Source organism: Symphalangus syndactylus, chromosome 1, assembly GCF_028878055.3.
Source record: "Symphalangus syndactylus isolate Jambi chromosome 1, NHGRI_mSymSyn1-v2.1_pri, whole genome shotgun sequence".
In the NCBI taxonomy this organism is placed as follows: domain Eukaryota; kingdom Metazoa; phylum Chordata; class Mammalia; order Primates; family Hylobatidae; genus Symphalangus; species Symphalangus syndactylus.
This window is the reverse complement of record NC_072423.2, coordinates 37619928-37634767: the sequence shown is the minus strand read 5'-3', so window position 1 is coordinate 37634767 and position 14840 is coordinate 37619928. Positions and strand designations below refer to the sequence as shown.

General features: G+C 52.7%; 1 protein-coding gene across 7 annotated transcripts in view; it reads left to right on the top strand.

Moving 5' to 3' along the window:
- CTIF (cap binding complex dependent translation initiation factor) overlaps positions 1-11852 on the top strand; it is a 333504-nt gene extending 321652 nt beyond the window's left edge. For all 7 annotated transcript variants that reach the window (XM_055232808.2, XM_063639943.1, XM_055232791.2 and 4 more), the window contains 2 exons: positions 6233-6286; positions 8005-11852. In XM_055232808.2, the coding sequence (XP_055088783.1) occupies positions 6233-6286; positions 8005-8220 (270 nt within the window). In that variant the 3' untranslated portion in view covers positions 8221-11852. The remainder of the gene's footprint in view (positions 1-6232; positions 6287-8004) is intronic.
- The last annotated feature ends 2988 nt before the right edge of the window (positions 11853-14840 follow it).

Here is a 14840-nt window from a genome sequence, read left to right as displayed (position 1 = left end):
CGCCTCTAGCAAAAGTTTTTTTAAAAATTAGCCAGACATGGTGGTACTCCCAGTTACTTGGGAGGCTGAGGCCAGAAGATTGCTTAAGCCCAGCAGGTTGAGGCTACAGTGAGCTATGATTGTACCACTGCACTCTACCCTGGGGGACAGAGTGAAACCCTGTCTTAAAAAAAAAAAAAAAAAGTTCCAGCAAGGCCACACAGAATTCTCCTGATGCTAGTCCCCATTTTCCCTGCTGAGTAAGTGCGGCTAGGCCCACCTTTCCCTCCGATCCCGGTCCCAGACCGTCACAGGACCCTCCCAGGCCCTGAATCAGCCCCTCGCAGTTGGATGTTGGACCCCATGACTCAGGTAGGCTTGTTGCAGGATGAGTCACACCCCCCACCTCCGACTTTCCAGAACCTGTTTACTAGTCTGTATCCTGGCCTCTTGGGTCCTCTAGATGAGGGAGACCCTTGCCTGTGGCCCAAGAAAGTCCCCCAGGCACAGACTAGTGGAAGCCTCCCTTGGCTCTCCTTGGGGATCCGCAGACCCCAGTGCCGGAGAGGGGTCACTGCCCCAGAGTAGCCCACGTGGGCATACTGTAACTACTTAACCAGTCCCCTTGTTGGGAGAGGTCCAGGTTACTTTCAATCTTTTGCTCTAAAAATAGTATAGCAACTAGTGTACACGTGTTGTATGGCATGTGTGTGGTTATATGTGTGGGATAAATTCCTAGAAGTAATATTGCTGGGTCAGAGGGTGTGGACACTTCTATTGTTGATGATTATCACCAAATTGCCATCTATAGAGTGATACCAGCTTGTATTTCTACAAGCACTCTATGTTTGCAGACACGTCGATAAAAATTCTGTGCCATGTCCCTTCTGGTGACAGGGGTATGGGGAGGGGGTAGGCATCCACATCCCCCTCACTCTTATCTTTTCAAAGGTATGTGCATCAGAGGGCCTTGCAAGCAGTCTCTCTGGGTGAGCACTTTCCTTTCCTGTCGCAGACTCTCAGCTGGGCGAGGTTTCTCCCTGCCTCCCAAAGCATGTTTCTTAGCAAATATTTTCCAATGTGTGCCAGATGTTGGGGAGGGCAGTGGACTGACATCGCCCTACCCTCGTGGAGCTTGCCTTCTAGAGCGGGGAGATGGGCAATAGACAAACAAGTACATAATATGTCAGGGGCCGCAGAAAGGGGTGAGCTGGGAGGTAGGTGAGGGATGGTGGCTGCTCAGGGAAGGCCTGTCTGCCCTGGGGATGTTTGGGCAGAGCCCTGCATAGGATGAGGGAGTGAGGTCTGTGGATCTGCGGTGGCCAAGAATTTCCAGCGACAAGTATGCAGAGGCCCAGAGTTGGAAATGTGTGGTTGGGATGCGAGACCCCGAGGGTCCTCAGTGCCTGTCACGTGTGCAGCCCATACTGTTCCCTCCCCTGGGTTGACCGTTGCTCTCCACCTGCTCATCATTTGAGCAGTTTAAGGCCCACCTCTGGTCACTCATCCCAAAATGATTTCTTTTCTATGTGTCTGCTGCAAACCCAGTTCTCAGGCCAGTTCTGACCAAGTTACCAAGGAGAATGAGGTCTGTTCCCTAAAAGTGGCTCTGGCCAATCAAGCACTCCTGCGGCCCTGGAGCCTGCACCCTAGTTTGACCTGCAGCCAAGCGTGCCGTGGGTCCTCAGCTCCTGTGGTGAATGCTGTAGCTCCTGCTTCGGGGCCGCTAGGCTGGGTGGATGGATGCAACATGACAGGAGACAGGAAGAATTAAGGATGTGCAGAATGCAGATTTTGAGCCAGCAACATGACCAGTCCCTAGGGCTGGCTGGGCATGATTTTGCCTCTCCTTCTTGACTATATCATGCCCAGATTAAAACTTTGGCTCCAGCTCTCAATGAGTAAATGAGAATGTGCCCTCAAAATGCCATCTTTTACCCTCTTCTCACCCTCTACCCTTCCTTTTAAAAATGCAAAAAAGAAATGCATAAATCATGTTGACCAACAGTTCACAAATCCCCACTGTTGCCAGGGGCTTTGCTTGGGGTTAAAGGGCAGCAGAGATGAATTTGGCCCTGTCCCTGACTTCAAGAAGCCGACAGTTCACCCTGGAAAATGCCTTAACTTGTGTGGAATGTGCATGGGGGGGAAAGCAGGAGTGCCTGGGAGTGAGAAGCAGGGAGGGCAGGGACTGGGGTGGTCAGGAAGGGTCCCAGGAACAGCTGGGAAGTGACCCAGCCTTGAAGGATGGAGAGAGGATGGAAAGCCCCAAAGATACAAAGTCATTTGGAGTCTAAACACCAGCTATGGAGTGTGGCCCTTTAACCTGCGTGGGAAGAAGTCATGGAAACGCATGGTTTTAGCCAAAGAGGGGCCTGAAGTAGAAATGATTTCTCCCTGGCCCCAAGCTCTTACCTTCCCCATCCACTCTGGAGGCAAATGTATGCAGGCCTGACCCCTCTTGCTCTCTGCCCCTGCTGCTGCCCTAGGCCACACTGCCACCATGCCTGGCCAGGTCCCTCAATGTCTGCCCTTCCCTCCTACAGCAGGCAGAATGGTCCCCTTAAGACATAAACCAGGCCAAACATGGTGGCTCACACCTATAACCTCAGTGCTTTGGGAGGCCAAGGCAGGAGGATCACTTGAGGCCAGGAGTTCAAGATCAGCCTGGGCAACATAGAGAGACCCCGTCTCTACAAAAAATAAAAAAAATTAGCAGGGCATGATGGCCTGCACCTGTGGTCCCATCTACACAGGAGGCTGAGGACAGAGGATTGCATGAGCCTAAGAGTTTGAGGTCACAGTGAGCTGTGATCAAGCCACTACACTTCAACCTTGGCAACAGAGCAAGACTCTGTCTCTAAAATAACAACATGAGACCCCTCACAGGGCCCCTCACATTGCTCAGAGTAAAACCCGGAGTCTTGCCTAATGGGCCCTGGGCTTGCTGCCTCCCTGACCTCTTCTCCTAAGTCTCTCCCACATGCTCCTCACTCCGACACTGGCCTCCTCCATGGGCCATGGGCCCACCCACCCCAAGCCCTCTGCCCAGACCATGCTAACTGGGCGTCATGGCCTGGCTTCCTGACACCCCTGGCCACTACACCAGTATTCCTGACACCCTTATCCAACATCACTTTTTTTTTTTTTTTTTTTTTTTGAGACAGAGTCTTGCTCTGTCGTCCAGGCTGGAATGCAATGGCACGATCTTGGCTCATGACAACCTCCACCTCCTGCCCTGGGATCAAACAATTCTCCTGCCTGAGCCTCCGAGCAGCAGGAACTACAGGCGCCCACCACTACGCCTGGCTAATTTTTGTATTTTTAGTAGAGATAGGGTTTCACCATGTTGGCCAGGCTGGTCTCAAACTCCTGACCACATGATCCGCCCCCCGACCTTGTGATCCGCCCACCTCAGCCTCCCACAGTTCTGGGACTACAGTCGTGAGCCACCACACCCAGCCCACTTTTAAAAAAAAGTTATCATTAATAATATTTTTGATCGATAGGTCATAATTGTATACATTATTGCAGTACGATGTGATGTTTTGATATATGTATACAATGTGGAGTGATTCAACCACACTCATTGACATATTCATCACCTCACAAGTGCTGCTTTGCATCACAGCGCTTACTGCCATCTGATAGAGATGTTTATTGGTTTGTTTTCTGCATTTCCACCACCCGGGAGCTGCATTTCCACTGCCCTGGAGCAGGGCCTGGTCTGTCTTGTTCTCTGCAGTGAATGGTGCTGGCCTGGCACAGGCGCTCGGCAGATACTTGTGACTTTGTCTCTTTTGTTCTGGTAGATCTGCTGCTTTCAAAGTGCCACCTCGGCATCTCTCTACAGTGTGATCAAGGAGCTCTGGCATCTGGAACAGGACTGTGTTGAGATCAGAGAGACCCAGTCTGTAGTCTGATTGATCTCTACTGACTTTGAGGTTATGGAAGTTGTAGAAAGGTTGTTCTTATGGTTTATACAGCATGTAGTATGTTTTCATTCATTCCACATTCCACTCAATATTTGAGTACCTACTAGACATAGTTCAAGGATTTCTATAGATGAAATGTGCCAAAATGCTTCTCCATAAAAGCAGTGAATCACCTTTGCGTGAATTGAGTTAGATGTTGGTTACTGGGCTCCCTTGAGTTGTGGGTTAGGAGTTAACTGCGGCCTGACCTGGATCCCCGTGACTAGGTGATGCTCTCGAGTTTGCCAGCAACAGAACCATCTCTGTATCCAACATTTCCTAAGCGAGACAGTAGTGTGGGCTGTGGCATGCTAGGAAGATCACTCTGGCCAGTTGTGTACAAGATAAATTGCAGGGGAAGGAAGTGGGGACCAGGATGATGCGTCAGGAAGCAAGACAATCCCCCATGAGGGAAGCAACAAAACCTCACGTTTGAGTAAGGCCAGGGACCTGGAAAAGTGGGACTCAAATGTCCTGGAGACATTTTAGAGGAAAACTACCAGAACCTGGTACCTTCTTGGCTATGGATGGTGAGGGGAGAGCAAAATGACTGAGGTTTTGAGCTGGAGGCAACAGGGAGCTGCCTTGAGGCAAAGATGATAAAGCCATAGTGTCATCCAGAAAGTGAAGCCCAATGAGTGTGGGGAGGTTCGTGCAGACGAGCTAGATGTGGGGTCCCTGAGAGTCGTGACGATCAACATGGCAGGAGGGGACGGCATTGAGAAGAGCAGAAGCTTGACGGTAACTATTTGGGGAGGAAAATATTGGAGGAATGCCTGTTTTAGGAACTGAGAGGAAAAGCATTAGCCAGCAAAGGGGGCTGTGGTAGGAGTGGTCCGTGGCGCTTGGTGAGCTTCTCAGAAGCCATGCCCAGAGAGGGTTTCAAGCACTTGGTGTCAGCACACCAGTGCTGCTGGGGGTTCAAGAGAGAGTGAATCAGAAAACTGGGACATAGCAAGCATTGGTGAGGCTGTAGAGAAACCAGAACCCTCATGCATTGCTAGTGAGAGTGTAAAATGATGGAGCCATTGTGGAAAACAGTCTTGCAGCTACTCAAAAAGCTGAACATAGAGTTACCACATGACCCAGAACTTCTACTCCTATGTAATATCCAGGAGAATTGAAAACATGCATCCAGGTGAAGCCTGGCACATGAAGGTTCATAGCAGCACCATTCGTAATAGCTAAAAGGTGGAAACAACGCAAATGTCCATTAACAGACGAATGGATAAACAAAATGTGACATATCCTTACAATGGAATCTTAGCCACAAAAAGGAATGAGGTACTGGTATATGCTACAACATGAATGAACCCTGAAAACATTAAGTGAAAGAAGTCAATCACAAAAGGCCATATATTTTGTGATTCCATTTCTGTAAAATGTCCAGCATGGGTGACTCCATAGAGACATAGAATCGGGGGTAGTTGCCAGGGGCTGCAGTGAGGAGGAACAGGGAATGGCTGCTAATGGGTATGGGTTTGTCTGGGGAGTGATGAAAATGTTCAGAACTTAAATAGTGGTGATGGTTGCACAATTCTGGGGATATCCTAAAAAGCACTGCATTATATACTTTAAAATGGTGGATTTTGTGTTATGTGAATGATATCTCAATTTAAAAGAGACAGAGAGGTTGAGAGAATGAGCCAGGCAGGTCGGGGGAAGCGTGGACTGTAGCATGGCTGGACTGGGCGCTGAGCAGCCCAGCCATGGCCTTAGTTAGGAAACAGTTCCAGCCCTGAGTAAGTCCACAGATTTGTGGGTTTGAAAGTCTACAGCGCTGGGTCAGTGGAGAAGAGGGCTTTGACTCCTGGACTTCCTCCTGTGGCCAGGGTCCAGGGGCGCCTGAGTCAATGGCTGAACCTCCTCAACCATAGAGGAGTTACCAATTATACGTCTCTAAGCTAATTTCATTTCCCTGAGGACTTCTGCTGACCAGTTGTTAACAGTGGATGATCCCAGCACACTCACTTCTGCAGGCTTTCTCTTCGATGGCCTCTTGAATCACGGTGTTCAGACCTGGCCCAGGGGCTCCACATTGCACCATCACACTGACCTCCAGCTGCTCAAACCCTGTCGGAGAAATCACGGCCACCTGGCGCAAATGACTTTCTGCTCTCTGACTTTCGTGGGCTCTCACTCTAGCCTGAACCTTGGAGATGTTTGTTACAGGCTGCATCAGGGCTGGGGCTGCAGGTCGACGGGGGCTGCAGGGAGCTACAGGGGCTAGTAGCTGGCATGTCTCCTTCAGTGGTGCTCTCTGCCCCTCTCTTCCACAGCTCTTGCAATCTCAGGATGTGAAGGAAGATGCTGTCCTTTGCTGCTCTATGGAGGTAAGCATTGGGGCTTCGACATTCCCAACCTCAGAGCTGGTGCATCTCTCATGCCTTAACAGTTCTAGGGGCACAAAGGTTGTTGCAGGCGTTTACAAGTCCAGGGGAAGGTAGGGGAATGGCTTCGGGAGTGGGCATGGACTTCTGCATCCAGAATTATCCAACCCAAGCCAGAGTGAACACTGATGGTGAGAGCAGCTCACCCCTGACTAAAGGGAGAGAGAAGTGATTCCCTAGACAGAGGGGTGGCATTGCCTACTTCCCCATCCCCCCAAGGCCCCCTGCGCCCCAGCTCAGGCATGCCACACAAATGACTTAAGAATCTCCTGATGACCTCTGCCCTCAAATATCTCCCTTTGCTTTGCTAATGCTTGGCAATCCAGTGCTGGCACAGCCCACCCGAAAGCATCCCTCTTGGGAGGTGCCACTCCTGTCCCTAAGCTGTGGCCCCTGCTCATGGAAACTCTTCCTCTGGGCTCTCCCTTCAGATCCTGGCTTTGGCCCAGTCCCTGGGCAGATCTTTGCCCTCTGCAGATGGTCCAGAGTCAGTTAGAGTGGGATGCAGGCAGGAGAGGGGCTTCCAGACGAGGACCTGGGTCTGGCAGCTGTCATGAGCATACTCAGGTGGCTTCTGCCTGGCTGCAAAGGCCTCACCGAGGAGCTCAGAGGCCAGAAGCACTGGGAGCCGGATGGCAGCCTTGGGTCTGTGGGACTCAGTTTGTTTGTTGGGCTCCAGCTGGGCACCCTATAGGGGGCTTGGGATTGGGAGGGATTAGGGAGAAGGAGAAAGCCTGGTCCTTGCCCTCAGGCAGCTTCCAGTCTGGTTAGGAATAGCTGTCACACAGAGAGTAGATAGAGTAAGTGTAAGTACAGAGACATCCCTGAAAAGTCAGGGAAGAGAGGTCAGGGAGGGCTCAGGGGGTCAAGGGAGGCTTTGTGAAGAAGGCAGAGCCTAGAAAAATGGATGGGGCAAGGCTGGGGACAGAGATGGGGACAGAGATTCTATAGAGAGGGCCTGGGGGGCACTGGCCAAGGGTGTGCTGGTCCAGGAAGAGGGGCTCCTTCTTCCCAGTGGGCTTTTCAAGATTATCTAGGGCTCTCCTGACGGCCTCTGGCTGGCCTTCTTCTCCACTTTGTATTTCTCTCCCCCACTTCCTGTCACAAGCGTAAGCAGAGGTCACTTCTGGGGGCTGGGAGGTGGGATCAGGATCAGGAGAAAAGGAGAGCAAGAGAAACAGGAGGCATCACCCCTGCTCTCAAGTTCCAATGGACACATGTAATAATGACTAAGCTCATTGCCAGAGAGACGCCCCAGCAAGTGAAAATGACCACAGGGCCCTCTGATCACCAAGGGGCACAGATCATGGAGCCATTTGAGGGTGCGGATGTAGTCAGGGAAGGCTTCCTGGAAGAGGGAGGCTCTTGGGTAAAAGGGACAAGAGGCATGTTCCTGATGACAGCTCTTTCAGCCCTGGGCAGTAGGCAATATTCTTATCCCTCTGGATCCTGCTGGCAGATTGGTTGGTAAATGTGAGCTCTCACCCTTGGCTACTCCACCTTCTACTCTCCCTGTCCTCATTCCAGCCCTGGCACAGGGGCCTGGGCCTGTGTGTCCTTAAGACAACCCAGCTATTTCCTATCCCTGCCCACCTAATCGGGGTGGCCAGTGGGCCATTGCGGGGCCTGATTGCATCCTAACCCCACATCTCTGTCCGCAGCTGCAGAGTACAGGCCGGCTGCTGGAGGAACAGCTGCCTGAGATGATGACAGAGCTCCTGGCCAGCGCGCGGGACAAGATGCTGTGCCCCTCGGAGTCCATGCTGACCCGGTCGCTGCTCTTAGAGGTCATCGAGCTCCACGCTAACAGCTGGAACCCTCTGACGCCCCCCATCACGCAGTACTACAACAGAACCATCCAGAAACTGACAGCCTGACAGCCAGGGGGCCTGGCGGGCGGCCCGCGGGCAGCTGGGGCCCTGGTGCACAGGGCCAGATGGACAGGCGGGAGGACAGGGGTGGCCCTGGCGGGAGAAAGAAATGGGGAGGAGGGCAGGCAGAGTCGGTGGCCAGTCTGGAGCCAGACGGGGAAGGGAGCAAATCCCTGAGAGGAGTGCCCCCGCACAAGCCCCCCAGCCCGAGCATGCAAGCTCACACCAATAAGGGAAGCATGTTTCTTTTTCCTGGTGGCCCTGGCCCTCCCCTTCCTCACTCCCGCCTCTCCCCTCCCCATCAGACCCATCCCCCACGGAGCTTTGTGTGAGGGATCTCATCGCTGTGACTCCTCGGAGACCTTGGCAGCCTCGCACGCCGGGGCACCGCTTGGGTCAGAAAGGACCTCGGAAGGCTGAAAAAGTGGGTCGGAGACGGGCTCGCATTGTTCCCGCATGCTGTCAGCCACAGTCGCCAACTGGCAGCAGGCGACGTGTAGCAGATGTCCGGGAGGACAAAGGCAGGCACGGTCCCCACCAGCCGCCCGTAATTGACGGCCTTTGTCAGCCATGGCAGAGTTGGCGCTCCACCTCCCACCTCCAAGTCCTCCTCACTGCAGCCCCCCAGCCTCAGGCCTAGGGGGTCAGGCGCAGGGGGGGAGATGGAGTTTGCAGTTCCACTTGCACTCTTTTGTTTATTGTGTTTTATTTTTCAAAAGTCGGTTACTTTGAAGTCTCTTTGGTCAATGAAAATGCCCGTGATGTGATCACACTGTCAGCACTGTTGAGGACCCCTGGATTAGTGGGAGATCAAACCCAGCCCCCCTCTAGAAGGATTCTAGCCACAGACAGCTTGCCAGTAGCCAATTAGGGTAATTGGAAACTTCTGCCCCGGCGGGGGTCCCTGCTGGAATCCTGTGTTCCTCGCCACTGGCTTCCAGCGCCTCTGTTTTCTCAAAGGGCTGATACTGTCACCACTGGGACCAAGTTAAACCTGGTCCTGGCCCCAGGGGCCTTGTGGCAAACAGGGCACAGAACGAGACTGGCAAATTAAAACCAAAATTCTAGATGGTGTCTCGCGCTCCACACGCAGGTCTTACTGGGGAAAAGGACGGGAGTGGGGGCTCCCCAGGACTCGATTTTAGCTAATGCGCTGTGTCACCGCCCCAGCTCGGACCTAGAAGCCCAGCCCTCCCCCAGCTCTTGGGAAAGGGGTGAATTCACTGAGTCATGAAAGGGACAGTCAGGTGACCAGCGGGGTCGCCAGATGGAGCTTCCTAGCCGGGAAACAAGACTGGGGTTTCTTGGCAGGCCCTGGTCCTAGGGAGCAGGCCCTGTTGTTGGCTGGAGAGGAAGGTGTGGGGTGGAACAGGTGTCCACATAGCTCCATCTCTGGGGGCTGGAGCACACACTTTGATGAGCCCCCCGGAAATGATGTCAGAGCCTAGCCACTTCCTTATTTGATCTTTTATTGAGGCCGGGCAGGCCCTGGGTCATGTTGGAGGCCCCTCTTGGTCCACATTGGACTGGCCAGGAGGTGATGGGCGGGGAAGGTTCTCGTGACTGATTCTGAGTCTGAGAGTGGTGAGTGGGGAGAGGCTTCCCCAGTTCTCTCCAGCTTTCCTTGCAGCTGCAACCTGCCCTCTGGTCCCAGGTGTGGAGCCTGTGCCTGTCTCCAAAAAGAGCCTGTTGGCGACAAGGTGTGGGGGGCACAAGTTTACCGGAAACAGGTCAGTGGTCTCTCCCAAGAAGCGCACACCACCTCTGGTCCCTGGCCCTGAACCCTGCCTTCTTCCTCCCTCCACGGTTTCTTCCCAGACTTTCTCAAGCTCCTCCTCACTGCCCTTCCTCCCCAGCCCAGCCTGGGGACACAGATGCCCCGCAGGTAGGAGGCCTTGAGGGAGGAGCCAGGCTGATGAGGGGCTGCTCAGGGCAGGCCCCAGGGCGAGCTTGCCGTCGTGGCCAGGCAGCCTCCACCTGTGCTTCAGCGGCCCCTGCCTCCCTGAAGCGTGTGGGGTGCGTCCGCTAGAAGGAGGCAAGGCCCCCAAAGACAGGAGAGACCTGGGAGGGGGGGCTCAGGTCAGGGAGGAGGCAGGGGAGTGGGCTCTCCTAGACCCAACGGTGAGCTCAGAGCAAGCTTCATGCAGGACGCTCCAGAACACTGTGTGGAGGGGGCTGTGTTGTGGGCACCTTGGGGCCTGATACTCCTTCCTCCGAACGGGCTCCTTGGTGGTCTGGCCACAGGGGCAGCTCCCCCTTGGCTGTTAGGACCAGAGTGTGAAGAAGTGAAATATAAATATGTATACATATATAAATATATTTTTAATTACATGTCGTGTCACAGTGGCTCCAGACGTACTGTTTGCCTAGTTTATTCCACTGCTTGAAAGCGCTTCCTAGCCAATCTGAACACTTTAAGCTGTTTTTCTAAATGCAGGTTGCTGCTCCTTTTTCAGATATAGAAGGAAAACGTTAAGACTATTTTTTTTTTTAAAGAAACAACAGTCAAGCCTAAAATTTGAGACCCTGAGGCAGCTTCCCAAGGGGAGACTACTCAGACAGGAACTGCAGGGCAGAAGTGGACGCCCCACAGACCCCTGGCCCCCTCCCCAAGTCCCATCCCCTCTCTGCGGCGTGAGGAAGGCCGCGTCCGAGTTGACCTCTGAATGTATGTGATGAGAGGCAGAGCTGGATATTGCATTTCTAAGGCTTGCGTTGCTTTCCCCTCGCCCGCGGTTCTTGGCGCATGAAAGAGGCGGTCCAGCCATCTGATGTTGATCCTGTCTCAGTCTCCCCACTGCCTGTCAGGATGAGTTAGTCATTGTTTTTCTCCAAGGCGGCCTGCTTGCCACAGCCCTGCTCCCCAAGGCCTGGTGGCTTTGCCGAAGCTCTGGGACCACAGCCCCAGCGAGGCTCCCAACCTCACCCGGACGAGGCCAGGAGCCCCGCCACCCTCCACGGGAGTGTGCATCCTCAGACCCCGTTCTGTCTGTTCGTCCTTCCTTGACCAGTCTGTAAACCTTCACCGTTTGGGGATCGTCCTGTCCATCCATGTAAATGTAAATGTTGGCTGAGTCGGTATTTATTCTGATTGTTATTTTATTCTATTTTATTTTCTCCGAGGGATGAGGGTGGGGGGTGTGGGAACTGTACCACAGATCAGGCCTGGGCAGCTGTAGGGGCGGGGGCCCAGACAGCCAGGCCGCCACCAGAGCAGCCCCATGGGGTGCCCCAGACGCGGGCCTCCAAGAAGCCAAGTCCCAGTCTGTTTTCTGGCATCAGACACCGGCCCGTGTTCCTTGTCAGACAGACTTTCAGGCCTGCCCGGGCACTCATGTCCCTCAGCTGCAGGGCACTGTGTTGGGAAACCATTGGCTGGGCCTTTGAGGACACAGATCAGGAGAAAGACAACTTTCCTCTGCTCGGAACACTCGCACGGAAGGGCTGGCCGCCTCCCTGAGCTGGCTGGGAGCGGGCGACAGGACCTACCTCCCTGGAGCAGGGGCCTGGGGCTTCCCGCCAAAGCTGCCGCGGAACCCCGCTAGCGCGACCACCCTCCCTCCGTCGGTATGTCCTGCTTTCCAGCTGAACCCAAATTACAAGTGGGTTTAAAAAAATAAACACCACCAAAAACAAAATGCCCAGAGTCTGTGCTCTTTGTGTGTTCAGCAGAAGAAACCTTTTCCCCAGGCTCATGTGCCTCAGCTATACTAGCAGGGCCTCCAGGAGCTGGCCCAGGAGATGAGCTGAGGGGAAGATTCCCCACAGTGTAGCTGCTGTGGGGAGCAGGGGCAGGATCTGGCGGCTTAGCAAGAAGTTGGTCCAGGAGACCATGGGTGAAGGAGACTTACGTCCCCCAAAACTGGGAACTATGACCTATCCAAAGTGGTACGATTAAGCCAGCCCTGGACAAAATGACTTTTGCACTAAAGGTTTGGTTTAACCACCCCCCAAAAACCTACCCCTTCCCTGGAAATGTCACTGTGGCATCTGGCAATGAGTCATTTCAAGAGGGCTGAGATTTGGGCCCAGTGGCTTCCAAAAGTCAACAGCGAGTAGCTGTCCAGTCCCAGTTGGTCAAATGAGTCTTTCATCAAAGAGTCCCCAAAGGGCCCAGTGATTTCTTTTCCTGTGATGACATGTCTCTTGTTTTGCACAATCCTGGCCATGGCAAGGCACTGGGGACACTGCTTCCTGGTAACGCTCCCCTCTCCTTGGGGATTCTTTCTGGCTAGAACTTGCAGGTCCTTTAGCTCCTTGCAGGGGTCGCACCAGAGCACCAACTCCCTTCATCCTTCCCTGGCCTGGCTACAATGGCGGCCAGGGCCTCCCAGGAGCCAGGTGAGGGCATGTTGAGACTCGGGCATTGCCCTTCACTGAGTCACACACCCACCATGACACTGACAGGGACAGCCAGAAGTCCACAGACTGGGTTGAGAGAGATAACATCTTAATCAAACAATTGAGGCTGTGGCGGGCCAATTTTTTTTTTTTTTTGAGATGGACTCTCGCTCTGTCACCCAGCCTGGAGTGCAATGGCACGATCTCAGCTCATTGCAACCTCTGCTTCCCGGGTTCAAGCAATTCTCCTGCCTCAGCCTCCCTAGTAGCTGGGATTATAGGCACACACCACCATGCCTGGCTAATTTTTTTGTATTTTAGTAGAGGCGGGGATTCCACCATGTTGCCCAGGCCAGTCTTGAACTCCTGAGCTCAGGCAATCTGCCTGCCTTGGCCTCCGAAAGTGCTGGGATTACAGGCATGAGCCACCACTCCCAGCCCTAATTTTTGTATTTTTAGTAGAGACAAGTTTTCGCCATGTTGGCCAGGCTGGTCTCAAACTCCTGACCTCAAGTGATCCACCCACCTCGGCCTCCCAGGGTGTTGGGATTACAGGCGTGAGCCACTGTGCCAGGCCCAAATTTATTTTTATAAAAATGCAAAGCAGTAGAAGCAGACATTGGAGGTCAAGATGAAAGGTAGGGTGACGATGAGGAACAGAGAGCCTTATCAAACCCTGCAAAAGAGAAAGGAGATTTTCCTGGATGGTTTAGTCCTGCTTCCAGAAGGCCCTAAGTTACTGAATACTACGAGACACAGCATCGAAATAATACGTTTCAATCCTGATTTCACCACTCTCTTTCTGCTGGTAGGCATTCTCTTGTCATTTTACAGTGGTTTACATTCGTACCGGGATGCTCACAGCACAACTTACAAGGGCTTTTAAGGACCAAGGCAAAGATAGCAGAAAAATAAAGGGTTGAGTAGTTGAAATGGGAAAGAAGTGGTCCTGCCTTACCGTTACCGGTCTCCCTCATTCCTGCAGTTCCGCAGCAGCTTCCTTACACGGTCTCAGCTGGTCATGTGAAGTAGGCAGATGAGTGTTTTCGATTCCCATTTTACAGATGAGCCAAAGGCTGATCACCAGAAGAGCCAAGGCGAGGGTGAGTCCAGAAAGTGAGCAGGTCCTTCAGACTCCTCATCCCTGCAGCGCCCCAGGGAGCCAGCTAGTCACACCAGCCAGACAAAAGGAGCAGCCAGCTGCCCCTGGGACTTGGCAGGCTGCGGGCAGGCCACATGGGCTTCCCACTTCATCGGTGGAAACCAGGACCATGATGAAATACCTCAGATCAGGAGATTTCAGTGGAGTGGGTAGAAGGAGCGATGGTGCAGAATTTGGTGCTGTTCTATAAAAGGACCCATTATCATATGTGCAGTGTGTGTTGTTGGATCCCAGTTTCCCTCAGGCCAGTGAGGGGGACCCTGAGAGGGGGACATATCAAGCATCAGGGTCAATACCCAAATTGCCTGGGAACATTTTCAAACTACATACTAAAACAGGACACACATACACACCAATAGTTTCAGAATTCGGGCCTTAGGGATCCCCTCTTCTTACTGGTACCTGTGTGCTGTGCCTTGGATGGGTGCAAGAGAAAAGATGGTTGACAGCCACCATCCACCGCTCCTGGAACACAGTACGATGATGGTCATGAAGAGCTGTCATAAGTAGTGCAGAATTATTGTCTGGGGACAGCAGGCCATGCTGCTGTGCTCTTTTGCAATCTTGGGGTCTGCCATCTTGGCTGAAACAACGCTGGCTGGCACATCTGCAACATGGGGCAGGGGCTCTGGCAAGTTGCTTGAATGTGGAACAGAATCCATACCATGGACTCGGGCTGCATTCTCACTCCTATGGGCCTTAGGTACTTTTGCCTTCATAGGCCCCTTCTTCCATTTAAAAAAAAAATGGAAATATTATGACTACATTGGTAATAGAGACAAATATATTATTTTTATTAAAACATTTTCTCCCACCTAGAAGTTCATTTTTTTACCTCTGATTTTAAAAGAAATTAAAACATTTTGTGGGCCCCTAAAAAACATTTTGTGGGCTCCTGTCTTAGTCCATTCAGGCCTCTGTAACAAAGTACCATAGACTTGGTGGCTTATGAACAACAGATATTTATTTCTCAAAGTACTAGAAGTTAGATGTCCCAAATCAGGGTGCCAGCATAGTCAGGGTCTGGTGAGGGCCTACTAACCAGTGGCAGACTGCTAACTTATTGGATGTTCATGGCAGATAGACAGTAAGAGAGTTTGCTGGGGTCTCTCTTATAAGGGCA